The 14,687-nt window shown below is 37.0% G+C and overlaps 1 protein-coding gene across 3 annotated transcripts in view; it reads left to right on the top strand.

Moving 5' to 3' along the window:
* The window catches only part of grh (grainy head), a 161,999-nt gene that overhangs the window by 102,812 nt on the left and 44,500 nt on the right, over positions 1–14,687 (top strand). For all 3 annotated transcript variants that reach the window (XM_034982983.2, XM_034982979.2, XM_034982972.2), the window contains 2 exons: positions 1,168–1,319; positions 13,066–13,228. In XM_034982983.2, the coding sequence (XP_034838874.2) occupies positions 1,168–1,319; positions 13,066–13,228 (315 nt within the window). The remainder of the gene's footprint in view (positions 1–1,167; positions 1,320–13,065; positions 13,229–14,687) is intronic.

Raw genomic sequence — 14,687 nt, 5'->3', positions numbered from 1 at the left:
ACAGACACACTTTTGCATATTTTATAATATTAGTATGAAAATTTCACATTTTGCTTAAAGTTAGAATATAAATGTTGTTATCAGATCTGATCGACTTTTCCAATTCAAAAAATACATAATAATAATAGTTATACCTACCTATGTGAAAAGTGTATCTATCTATTTTATATTCTTAAAACATCTGAGCGCTATAATAATATTCAACATAATTAATTATGCATACAATCGTTGTTATAGCGAATATATTATGCATAATGTACCTAATACATAGTCGATTATGAAAACTTTGAACCTTTGACTTCCTAATTTTTTGTTGTTGGTCAATTATTAGGATATAATTATTACACGAAATTCAGAATTAGGTGGGTGCTTTATGTTATGTGTAGGAGCCTACTCTTACAACTAAATAAATAATAGATTAATTTTAATTAATACCTAATTGTAATTTTTTAACAAAAGTTATAATAAGCTATAGGGTAGATAGGGTAGGGATTTTTATCCATTGATTCGGTCAAGCCATATCATGATTAGGTATGGTCAACAAACAGTGTAAGTATCTAATATTTCATGAAATGCCACAATTTCATGAAATATTCAGTCATGAGTCAGTCAGAACCAATCTTGACTGTGAACTGGCACGCGGTACCTACTATCTCAATTTTGGATGAACGGAAAGAACTTGTTTTTTTCAGCTAAACAGTGATTGTATACGCTTGCCAGTATAGATAAAGCCTCGCAGTGTATCTAAGTGCTTTAAAAAAAATGTTCTGAGGTAGATCTTTAATTGTGACACTGCGGAGTACGAAATATCAAATATTATAAAGTAAAATCGTCTAAAATTTGAGATAGGACATGTAGCCATTTCACAGTTTGTGAAAAATATGTAGATAGACTAGCTGATGCCCGCGACTTCGTCCGTGTGGATTTAGCTTTTCAAAAATCCCGTGGAAACTCTGTGATTTTCCGGTATAAAACGTACTATCCTTTGTTACTCTTCAGGTCTTTAACTATACCCATGCAAAAAATCACCTCATTCCGTTACTTTGTTGCGATGTGATTGGAGGACCAATCAACAAACAAGCACACTTTCGCATTTATAATATGGGTAGGTAGTGATAGATGAGTAAGGGATAAGTATAAGAGAGATCCATGTTATGATCCAAACAGTCGTTCGAGTACACGGTGATCTGCCAGCAGCCCGTGGGCGAGGACGGGCGCGGCACCCCCGCGGCGCACCACTCGCCCGCGCAGCCCCGCACGAGACCCTGGCACGACTTCGGCCGGCAGAATGATGCTGACAAGATACAGATCGCTAAATTGTAAGTATTTTGTATTGAGCCTTTCGTAAATCTTTTTACAGAAGCAGTTTTTAGCCAGTGGTAATTTTTTATACAGTTCTAGTAGGTATGAGATCTTTATCTCAGCTACTCACTGCGCTGTAACCACTGGCTGAGACAAACCCTATGACGCTCTATATAACAGAATGCATTTAAAGATTAGATATAAGAATTTCTCTATCTCTGTGAAGCATGCGAGCAAGCGTCCGTTGTATACCAGTTTGACAGCTGTTGTATATGTACAAGTTCTTCTGAATGCGTGATACAAATACGTCTTGCCTGGGCTTCTCCTAGGCAAATACCTATAGATTTGGCAACTTGATGTCCTGTCTTCCACTCATGGTCGATTTGACCAAATTGGTTCACGTACCTATGTATAGTATGTAGTAATATGTAGTAAATTGGTTGGGTCCACTATAATAATAAGTGTCATGTCCTGTTTCTTCTTCTTCTTTCTTCTTTGGGGCTATACAGGTCCTTACTATCCCTGAATCACTGCGACCGTCTCCGATCTATTGTGTTTGCCTCCACTTCACACTTCCTTATCAAATCCTGTGGCCGCCAGATACAGCAGCACCTTCTTGACTGGAATTGAAGTAACATCCTCCGGATAAATGATGTGTCTCCCTAGGTGGACGCTTCGTTTGTGCATCAGAGCGGGGCAGAAGCAGATAATGTGCATCGGAGTCTCGGGAGACTCGTGGCACTCTCTGCAGATGTCCGAGCCCTGGAGCTTAAGGTTATACATGTGCCTTATCAGGCCACAGTGACCCGTTAAAGCTCGCACCAGGATGCACATGTTACTTCTGTTAAGCGACAGCACCTCATATGCTACCTTCTTGCTGAAGGATTTAACCAGCGCTTTCGAGTGATTTAGCCCTGGCAGGTTTCTCCAGCGGTTGAGTGTGTCGTAGTAGCAATAGGTTAGAAGGGTAAGTTGAACCAGGCTTTTAGGTATACCGCAGACCGGCTCTGGGCCTATCTGACTTGCCTTTGCGCCTGATTTTGCCAGAATGTCCGCATTTTCGTTGCCTACTATTCCAGCGTGCCCTGGCACCCATCTTAGAACCACCCTGTTGTGTTGGGCCAGGGTGTTTAAGTTTACTCTGCAGTTTTCGACCAGTCTCGAGTTAACAACCTCTGAAGACAAAGCTGAAAGAGCTGCTTGGCTATCTGAATGAATATAAATCGTTTTATTGACGTGGTTGTGTTGCAGGATGGTTTCCACACATATTATTATGGCGTATACCTCCGCCTGGAAAATAGATGTATAGGTCCCCAGGTTACGGTACAGTTTGATCCTGGGTTTCTCTCCATAGATTCCACATCCTACGTCCTTGCCTGACTTTGAGCCATCGGTGAACCATTTCAAACAGCCCGATGGCCATGTGATTTTGTTGCTTGTCCAATCCTCCCTATCTGGGATTTCCACAGAGAAGGATCTCTGGAAGTTGTATTTTGGGATCATCGTGTCTGACGGCATTCCCAAAACTGGAATCTCGAGTACTGAGTTCTGCAAGTCCCTCAGTGTTCTAGATAGCCAATTCACCGTTCCTTGGCTAATCAGCCTATACATGCCCATTCTCGCCTCCTTCATCATGTCCTGTTTACTGATTGCGATTATTTAGGCCTGATGCCTAAATAATTGCAATCAGTAAACAGGCCAGTGGCCAGAGTCCAACATGTTGGAATTTCTGTAGGTAGCTCTACATTTTCGTAGATGCCTACGCAATCCGTAGACGAAATAGTACATGTTGACATTTTCATGATAAATTTTTGCCTAATATAAATTATTTATATTGCGCAAAATATGCGTAAGTAAAGGCAACTGAAAAACTTCATCGATCGCGTTGAGGGGTTGGAGGTGAGGACAAATGCTATTAAATGATCTATTGATGCTATGGAATGATAATGATTGCAGCTAAGATAATGAGTGCGTAAAAATGACTCCTCACTCGCCATTTTAACTCTACCCACCTTTAAAATAAGGACTAAAATCGTACTAATGACATGAAATTTGACACAAAAAGTTGAAATGGCCCGTGAGGAGTTAAATTTTACTTGTAAATAGGTATAGAGAAACGTAGAGTCAATCGAAATGCCAACTCGTAAATGTGAACCGTGAATGGCCAGTGTAAATTGTAAAAATAATTTAATAACCGTTTACCTACACGCGTGACGCGCTGGTGTGAATAGACGAAAACAACCTACATCCCGTGCAACCATATTGACTTACCACTTTGCACCTTCAATCTGTGATAAAGTGGCCCTTCTAGGAAAATACATTTTGACCCGAACACACACATTGTCATAACCATTACTTTGTTTACTATTTATGTAAAACTTACGGTCAAGTACCTACCTATTGAATCGTCTAGCATCACCAATAATTTTTAATTACTATAAAAATCTGCTTAATCAGAAATCGTTACTTAACACGTTTATGCAGTTTAAAAAATTTAATTCGAGTGTCCTAAAATATTCATAAAAATAGTGATAATTATATTAATACTAGCAGATGCCCGCGTCTTCGTCCGCGTACAGGTTTCATGAGATCTGAAATTTTCCCGCTGCAAAAGGCCTCACTTACCTATTCACTCAGTCTCACCTTAAGACACGGAACCCAGAACACCTAAATACCAATTTTCATATCTCTAACTTCAAAAACGTAGGATTTTCATGTAACCCTTCCACCCCCATTTTACTCCCTTAGGGGGGGGAAATCTAGTTAGATCCTTTCTTATCTGATACCTACCCCCTAGAAATAGCCTACATTTCAAATTTCAAGTAAAAATAACAATTGTTAAAACTTTTCTATAAAAACATTGCCCCCCTATTTTACCACCCTTAAGGGGGGGGAATTTCCCAAATTGAATTATACAGATTTTTATTATTTAAAGCTAATAACTAAGGGCTAAAACTAACTCGAAAAACATAGGACTTTCATACAACCTTCAACCCCTTCGCACCCTTAGGGGGGGAGTTTTTCAAAACCGTTTCTTAGCTGACACCTACGTCCTAGAAAGAACCTACCTTCCAAATTTCAAGTTTGTAGGCTTTATTGTTTCTGAGATTTCGTGATTAGTCAGTCAGTCAGTCAGTGAGTGAGTGGTATTTCTCTTTTATGTATTTAGATTGCTCAAAATACTGTAACACGTTGAGCATTGTATGACGTGACGTGCGGCACGTTTCGTTAGGTATTCGGTGCACTGTGTCCATACATTTAAATTCACATTTTAAAAACAAAACAAGCTTTAATATTTAATGTAAATTATAGAAAATGAAATATCTGATTGCGCATTTAAAACAATAAACTTTTCATGTATTCGCCCATAAATTTTTATGGTACCTAATTAAAAAGTAGTCGTATTAATTATGTAAGTATATTAAGCGTCAGATGGCAATAAGGATTTAGCAATAGGATGCGAAAAACAAATATCAAACCCTTGTTTTTTATCCCCTTAGAGGTTAAATTTTCAAAAATCCTTTCTTCGTGTATGTCTACGCAATAATAGCTATATGCATGCCAAACAGCCAGATCAGTCCAGTTGTCTGAACTGTGTGTGTGCGCGATAGATCAGTCAGTCAGTCGATCAATCTCCTTTTCCTTTCATATATATTCAGATACTTAATAATATAATTTACCCTTTTGAATGAAATGATAAAATGATATAATACTTTTTTTTAAATAATAGTTGTACTTCTAATAATGACGCTGATATGAATAAATAAAAATCTTTTGAGATATACGCTTTAGTAAAAAAAAACCAGCCAAGTGCGAGTCAGGCTCGCGCAATGAGGGTTCCGTACTACAGTCGTATTTTTTCGACACTTAGCAAGATAAATCAAAAACTATGATGCATAAAAATAAATAAAAATTATCTGTTTTAGAATTTACAGGTGAAGACCTTTCATATAATACCCCACTTGATATAGTTATCTCACTTCGAAAGTTGAAAATACTAATTATAAGTTCGTGACCACAATTTAATTTTTTTTGTGTGATCTAACCCTAAATTCACGGTTTTCAGATTTTTCCCCAAATGTCAGCTATAAGATGTACCTACCTGCCAAATTTCATGATTCTAGGTCAACGGGAAGTACCCTGTAGGTTTCTTGACAGACAGACGGACAGACAGACAGACAACAAAGTGATCCTATAAGGGTTCCGTTTTTCCTTTTGAGGTACGGAACCCTAAAAAAATACATACTAAATGCAGTTTGGAGTTTCCATAGTGCCATCATGTCTGCTTGAGTTCCAAACAATTTCTTTATGTGTGAGTATGTGAGGTGCTAAGTTAAGCTTCGTGATTGTTGAATTCAACTGAAAGTGTATGTTAATTAGTAATTTCCTATTTTTCCATAGCTAATTGACTTGTAATAATGTAATTTTGAATGTACGTTCTGAAGCTTTTATTGCTTGAAAAGTTCATTTTATTTTTATTCTTCATGTACCAAAATTGTAGTTACAAAGTAATAATATATTAAGTTACATTGGAAATGCTTATCTCTAAACAGAGATTTCTTCCAGCTTCCCATAGTTAGCCCAAATAGATCTCCAAAATAAAATAACTTATAGGACTAAGAATCATCATGATCAACTCCCATCGCTGGCTCACTACAAAGCACGTGTCTCCTCTCAGAGTGAGAACGGTTTTGGCCACAGTCTACCACGCTCCAAGTGCACATTAGCAGACTTCACACACCATTGAGAACATTATGGAGAACTCTCAGGCATGCAGGCTTTCTCACGACGTTTTCCTTCACCTTTAAAGCAAGTGAAAAGTGTGGGTTTTAAGTAATTAAATAAATTACTTAAAACCCACATAACTCCGAGGTTAAGGGGTAAAGTTAGAAGTGCGTGCCCGGGATCGAGCCTCCGAACTCCGATTAGGAGGTGGACTTCCTTCTTCTTCACTCTGGGCTGGTTTCCGCACTTAAACGTTTCCATCTGTTGTGCGTGGGTGGACTAACATAACCACTAAGAATCATTAAGAGGAGTTTATTCGTAGTGTAGTGTAGTGTAACAACTGTAGCTTGGCTCTCAGTACGTACCTACAGACACAGATATTAGTTTTAACGTGTCTACAAAATTTCATTGAGTTCGATTTGTTAATATTCAAATGAGAGCCAATTTACGTTTGTATGGAGCGAGTGACGGTTATACCGCAGTTAAGACCGAATCAAAAAACCGGCCAAGTGCGAGTCAGACTCAGTATTTTGTCGACACTTTGCACAATATATCAAAAACTATTATGCGTAAAAATAAATAAATATCTGTGTTAGTATCTACAGGTAAAGCCCTTTCATATGATACCTCACTTGGTATATTAATCTTACTTTAAAAGTTGAAAATACTAATTATTAGTTCATAAGCAGTTTGTGCTACTTACATATCTCTCAAATTTCATGATTCTATACAGGTCAACGGGAAGTACCTACCCTGTAGGTTTTCTTGATAAACACTACAGACGGACAGACGGACAGACAGACAGACAAACAACGAAGTGATCCAATAAGGGTTCCTTTTTTTCCTTTTGAGGTACGGAACCCTAAAAGTACGTTCGTTCACAAATTATTCTATGAAAATTTACTATTTACAATACTCCATATTAAGTCACTGAATGCTTTCTAGATTCCAACGTGACTCATTTATACATTAAATAATTATATAGCACTTAGCAGTGCTACTATTAACTTTAAGCGTTTAATTAATAATTAATTAATTCCGCAGGTACTGAGAAATCCATATTAATCGCCATTAGACATTACTGCTTAATCAATGATACTTTTGAATAGTGTGCATGCTTTAAATTTCCGGATTTCATACTTTGTTTCATTTGAATATATCTACCTAGTATTTACCTAGGTACCACTAGCAACTTAGTCTTATATCTTACTAGCTTATGCTCGCGACTTCGTCCGCGTGGACTACACAAATTTCAAACCGCTATTTCACCCCCTTAGGGGTTGAATTTTCAAAAATCCTTTCTTAGCGGATGCCTACGTCACAATAGCTACCTGCATGCCAAATTTCAGCCCGATCCGTCCAGTAGTTTGAGCTGTACGTTGATAGATCAGTCAGTCAGTCAGTCAGTCAGTCAGTCAGTCAGTCACCTTTTCATTTTATATATTTAGATGTATAATATTATTAAAATATTTGTTTTGAAATACATTAAGTAAAATTATTATATAATATATAGTGCAAAAACTTTCCTGCTATTGAAAAAAATAGCGCACTGTGATTTATTGTAATAAGGAATCTAGTAGATAATGAACGTTTTGCACGCACCTTATTAGGTAACTATTGAATAATGAAAATCTATTTTATTTCCATGCCGCATTATGCCTGCTCGGATAACAGATAACACAAGAAACGTAAGTAACGCAATATGTTAAGGATTATTATCTATGTAAAAAAATTGAAATTGTCTGATACTGTTGCTTCTTATATTAAATTAGCTGTAATCCTCGACTTCGTCCACGTAGGTTTAGGTTTTTAAAAATCTTGTGGAAATTCTTTGGTTTGTTGCCATAAAAATAAGTATAAATCCATCATCCATGCAAAAATCCGTTGCTCTGTTGCAGCGTCATTAAAGCATAAACCAACAGACAAACACAGTTTCACATTATTTTATAATAAACCTAGTGATATTTTGTATACAATACTGTTTGATTTGTCGTGCTTTCATTTTCAGTAAAAATGTTAAAAATGTACCTACGGAATCGGGGAGGAGACGCCCCACACACCCGCACAGCCCCCGTGCTAACCCGATGCGGGCGAGCGCGGGTGACGTGCGGCGCGTCCCCTTACCTCATGCCCCGATTGTCATCTCAACCTGTCGCGGACTATACCTACGTACGGTCTATTGTAGCTAATTAAGATCAATGAACATTTTAACAGGTAGGTAACATCAAAGTAGATAGATAAGGTTATCTCAAATTTGCTGTGTTATTATTAAAATGCACACGATCAGGTCCAAACTAAACTGCAAAATTTAACAAATCAAATAATTTAAATCTTGAGGACAAACAAGCAAAACTTTTATTCAACAAATCGTTAAACGAGCCGTTTGTGTTGACGCGGCGGAAACACTCGTCAACATGATAAGTGCATTAGCATTATTATCTCAATAATTACTTGCTTGCATTTGGCCCGAAAAACTGTCGCTTGTGTTCTTACATTACGTTCGTCGGTGATACGAGCCCGTTCCTATGCGATTAACCCGCGCTCGGCTTCTAGCACACAACAGTTACGCATACATTTAGTGAGTTTGTTCTATTACTTACCGACCATTTAGTTTAAAGGCTCAGTCCGTGGATGCCCTCGATACACACTTTATTTACATCTCGATGTTTAACAGGAATGAGCTTTTTAAAGGCAGTAACTTAATCAACTAATGTATGCACAGCTGATTACCACTCGGTGGAGCTGTCTAATTGCTGGAATGGGGTCTTTACATTACTATAGGCCCACTGAAATGAACATATATGTATAAGTACGCTAGAAAAGGTGCCATCCAAAATAAAATTGGACACTTCTTTTCCAGCGTATTTTTTTGCTAATTCGAAGCCCCACCAAACACCAAAAAAAGCTGATAGGTACTTTGTGTCAAACGACATTCATGTTGCAACTACGTTGACATCACTAGCATTTAGTTCAGAGTACACTCACATGACACTCACTGCTGCTATCAGTGCCAAAATGGCGAAAATCAAGTTGCTTCAAAAACAGGTCGGCAATCGCAAGTCCAGCATACTTACTTGTATTAGGGCCGTTTTTCATTTACTGTATCTTTAGCTTAAACGTAAATATCTAGAAAAGGTTGATATCTGCATTATAAATGCGGTGTAAGTATCCGTTGGCCTTAATCTATCGAGTAGGTACTTCGTATACTTGTTCATGACAGATTCTAAGTGCAAAATTTAATGCAAGGCATTATACCCAGTAGGATTGCTGCTTGCACGCGATCTGAACATCTGTCCATATTATTCCGAAGAATTAATATATCAGATATTCCTATTACATTGCCCTGCTAGAAGTACAAAATAGGTACTATAGTAGTATGCTTATAGCTAAGTAAGGTTTTGTACTTTGTTCTTCCTTATAGAAACTTGTAAAATTTTATTCGAATAGTCGAAGAAATAGTTGACTGCTCGGGTCAGATCTTTCTGGTTTGGTCCAACCACTAGCCTGTCAAACATACAATAGTGCCTCGATCTTCATAGCACATAAATAACTGCAAAACACTGGTTCGAAGGTTATGGATTGTATTAATATTTCAATTATTGAGAATCATCCGATCAAATCTAAGTTCAAAATGAATAATTTTAAACTACAATAAAATAAATATTTGTGTCTAATAAATAATACTTAATGTATGACAGTAAACTACAAGAGTATTTTATAATTCATAAACATTAAAGGTAAATAATACCTAGCTTAGCTATACTCTAGGTTCAAGCACAGAATGCTTGATAAGTATCTATGAGCAAGACGTATGCTTGGAAAAAGCATTGCTACGCGTATTAAAGTGGAAAATATTCACAAGAACTTTATTTGTAAGGATAATTGTCCATCTTGAATGCAATGGTAGTGATGCTGCGTGTCCATTTCGTTTCCACCGTCGCGTCGTCGTCGTTCGCCGTACGTCGACGTTCGTCCGTACCGTTTAAGCTTATTCCCAAAAATGCCATAATATCATCTAACACCATCATTACTATCATCTAAACAGCTACTTAATGCTGATGCATCAGTAAGTAATACCACTTTTATGTTGATGTATAATTGCACAATCTTACTTGTAAATTATTTAAATAAACGCTCTTATTGTAAAAATAATTCGAAAATAATTATTTAAGAAGAAAAAATTGGCAGTCAGTGCAGTAGACTTCCAAAAGAAATACAAACGTAAAACGAAATAACGTTGGGGTTTTTTGGACTTTACAAATAAATTGTAGTATAAAAAATTTAAATTTCGTAGTTTGTTGTGTTAATTTCAAACTAATTCTACCTAGTATAAATTTTTTAATTTGTTATTTGTTAATTTAAATCATTATCATGTATTTAATTATTTAATTTATCGGTACTCCGAGTACCTACTAGGTTAATTAACTTTAGAATGTCGATGATGGCACCTTGAAGTTTTTACCAGTCCGAAAATCGCCCAACGCGCCTAAAGAAGTTTTCACTTCAATAGACTTGCAATAAGAATTTTCTTTCTAAACTTAGCTGATAGTTGCATATAAAGTTTGACTAAGAAATGTATTATTTCACTTTGCAAAACTGAAGAGATCAGATAAGAACATCATTAAAGAAGTATGCAGTACAAAATATATATATTTTACTCTTACGGCTCTCTGCACTGAACGTTTCATCAGTCTTGGCATGCGTGTCAGGCGCACAATGGTCCCTCAATTTATATCAACGATTGATACGATGGACGTGCACGCACTTTCCTCCCTATATAGTGGCTTAACAATCTATTTTCCTTTAAATTGTAGTGTTTCAAGATCGAAACTTATACGTATGTTAATATATTTACAGTAATAATTGCAAACAGATCAAACTGAAATAAAACAAAAAACTTCAAACTGAAGGTGTTGTGAGTTTCAACAGTGCATTAACCTTATTTAGGTACCTTATACTTAGATAAGCTTAAAAAAGTTTTGTCTCTTAATCGAGAATATACTGTAGCGGGTATCGCGATTGTATTACTAATAATAATAAATCACTTATTCATAAATATTTAGTCAAGAAAAGTCGAGAGATTTAACTACTGTCTATTCATAATATGTACATCACAAGTGGATAATGTTTTCCTAATTCAATATATTCAGTTAATCGACTATTTGAATATGTCCCTTTAACAGGGTGTGCGTAGTGCGAAAGCTCGGTCAGTAATAGTATTGTAAGTATAGAGGGGTAGATTATGCGCATCTAATTTGGCGGTGCAGCGCAGACTCCGCGGGACGTCTCTCGTCGCAGACTCTTATCGGCATACGTTTTTACTGCCAGCACTTTGTTGTTCGCGTTCCAAGGCTTTTTGTGCACTCATCAATTTCCGCGCCTCACCGATTGATTTATTCATGAAAGCCCTTTCGTCTTCACGCAGGAAGTGACTTTTTTCGGATGCTGCGCTGCTGAAATTTGTAATGAAGCTCATTCGAAAACAATACGTTGTTTATTATTGAGTACGTTTGGATCGTATTTTCTCAGGTGATAAAATATATGCTTGTTTCTTTTTAAAAGAAAAACCAACACTGCAATAAAAATGTTGTAGAAGCATATACGAAAGGGACGACGGATGTCCTGTTCATGATAGATGGGGACTCATTTAACCTTATCCGTTGCTGTTTGTCTAATTATTATTTGTTTTTGCGCAGATATCTATCGCAAACATCACCGTGCTGTAGCGATTAACATGAAATGTTTGAAAGAGACTTGCCTATAGTTATCGCGCTAAGGTCTTGGAGCTAAGGTACATCACAATCGGTTCGGTCCGAGATGCAGATTGCCCGAATGTGGGTGAACTTTAGGCAAAGTTTAAATGATCTCTATTGACAAAGTCTTAACACGTTTAGAAAGAAAAATTTTCACAGATTTTACCGATTTTTTTTTTTTTTTAATAAAAAATCTTATATACTTCACATATAGCCTACCTGTGCGTTGGTAGGTAGGTATACCTACCTTATCTAATAAAGAAAATCAGAATTGTTGAAATGACAATACAAAGTCACGTCACAAATGGAAATTGCCTTTGGAATAACTTGGAGAGAATCAGATAGGCGAGAACCGCTGCGACCGATCCGTCAATGTCCGCTTGCGTTTGCATGACACGCCTTTATCTGCCCCTGCTCGCTTCAAATCGCTAACATCAGCACGGCTGTTTACCAAATTGTTTTCAATAAGCTTTAGGAAATGATTCAGCTGCAATTCAAGAATTGTGTCGAACCTAAGTCGCTATCAGCTACATTCCGCGGAAAGATTTATCGTGGATTAAAATTTGTGTCGATTTATGGCATTTTCATGTTACAAAAGTAACCGGCCTCAGGCAAAGGCTTGGTACAATAGAGTGCTCTGATAATGACGTTTGCTATTTCCTGGAGCGGTGGTATCAGCGAGGGTGCGTGGAACGCGCGGCGTGGGCCGAGATCGGCGGCGACAAGGCGGAGAGGCGCGCCTGAGCCTTGTCGCCGTGTCGCAAGCCTCACGCGCGTGGCCGCTAACGGCCTGAAGCACGCAATGCATGCAACTAAATTAGCGGGGTTTTCCTTCCGTTGATCCCACGCGCAGGAAATCACGAGAAAACGCGGTTTTTCATTGCGCACTACGAACTGGATCTCCACGCCTTTATGTAACTACGCCGGTGACAGGCTTTACTGGCCGCGCAATTAAGATTTCCACTTTTTGCGCACTTTTATTACTTCATGGAAACTTTATTGTCGAGAGCATGTATCTTTAGATAAGTATCACAAAGAAGAAATCGCGTATTTTCTAGATGGTTTCAAAACAAGATTACTGTGCAGTTTGTTTGAAAGTGTATATAATGCCGAAAAATAAAGAAAATGTTGCAATGAGTCTCCTACTAAATTACTCAACAGCATCTTGATATAAAGCGAGAACTGCATGGTAATAATATTTTCTATTCTTCCTTGATAAAAATAAGATATTTGTTTTGTAAAAAGTAGTTGAAGCTTTTTATTAATATTTTTGGGTTTCTTGCAGATTTTCACCTTACGGATTCAAGTACCACCTCGAGACAGCGAGCAGTAGTTCCCAAAGGCGCGAAGATGACCGCATTACTTATATCAATAAGGGCCAGTTCTACGGCATTACGCTAGAGTACATCCACGATCCTGACAAACCACTTAAGAATCAAACTGTAAAGGTAAGTCAACATCCGGATAATAAATAGTCACACGTGTCAACGTATGTTACCTACATAAATGTTATTTTCAATCACAGACAGGTCCTATAGTGCAGTAGGTACGAAATAATGGTACTTACCATGGAGCTAGGAATCAGCTTAGCTTATAGTATCTATTCAATTATTCGGGGTACCTACCTACCTTACCAAAAAATAAATAGGCACAGAATAGAAGGACGGCCCCAACTGAACTTGGTGCCTACACTCGAACGGCGAACGTAGATAATTCTAGGGCTGGCACAATAAGTATTCCGTGAATATTCATGTTTAGTAATTATAATTTAAAACATTTATCATGTTTTATACACTTATTTCTAACTAGATGATGCTCGCGATCTCGTTCGCATGGATTTAGGTTTTCAAAAATCCCGTAGAAATTCTATGATTTCCCGCGATAAAAAGTATGTCTAGTCTATGTATTACTCTTTGCGTCGTTACGTCCGTTACGTTACTACTAGTACTAACTAACAAATAGTCTAAACTCTTAAATTTACAATTTATTCATTATTAGATTTAGGTTTGTGTAAGCTTTTACAAAAGCCAATAGGTATATATGATTACAAAAATACAACTGAGGAAACGATATAAATAAACAATTATGAAACAAACATTAAATGAAATAATAATTTGAAAATATACAAATATGATAAAATTACAATATTATTCATAGGTGCTTTTTTGGATATTTTGAACTACCATTATCGGGTATTAGTCACTGCCATTAAATCACTTAAAATCTTCATATTTTTGCATAATTTTAACATATTTACATTATTAATATATTTCAAAAATCTCAATTTCAATTACTTAGGTATAAATTCATTGAATAATAATATATCTTTGTGATATCACATTCATAAAAATGATGACACGAAATCTATGGTACTTCAATAGAATAACAGCATCAGCTATCTAGCTGGCAATATTACCTATTACTCGTCTACGCAACGCAGAGGATGTGGGGTTCATCTCTAGCTACATATACATTATACCTATAATTTTTTCCGGTATGGCGCTCTTTAAACCAAAATTCGTGAATCAATTTAATGATTTTTGCATCACCCGGTTTGGCAATCTTCCAAGGGCTACTAAATATGTCAAAGTTATGAAAACTAGTATGGCGTCCACAAGACCTTCGAAACGCTGGACTGGAAAGGATGGGGACTTGCTTCATAAATGGCGAGTATGTAATACTAGATGATTTAGTTGTAATACTTGCTAGAGGTTATAAATTCCAAGGGAACTTCTCGATTTTCTGGGTTAAAAAGAAGCTTCGTATCTATACGTGATGCAAGCTAACTCTGATACCCGTGACTTCGTCCACGGGTATCAGGGTTTTTTAAAAATCCCGTGAGAATACCGAACAGAAAACAGACATAGTTTCCAACTTCGAGATCAAGCTATTTTTGTACCAAAATTC

This window comes from Maniola hyperantus, chromosome 2, assembly GCF_902806685.2.
Source record: "Maniola hyperantus chromosome 2, iAphHyp1.2, whole genome shotgun sequence".
NCBI lineage: Eukaryota > Metazoa > Arthropoda > Insecta > Lepidoptera > Nymphalidae > Maniola > Maniola hyperantus.
Note: the sequence above shows the minus strand (reverse complement) of the source record. Positions and strands in the feature narration are given on the sequence as shown.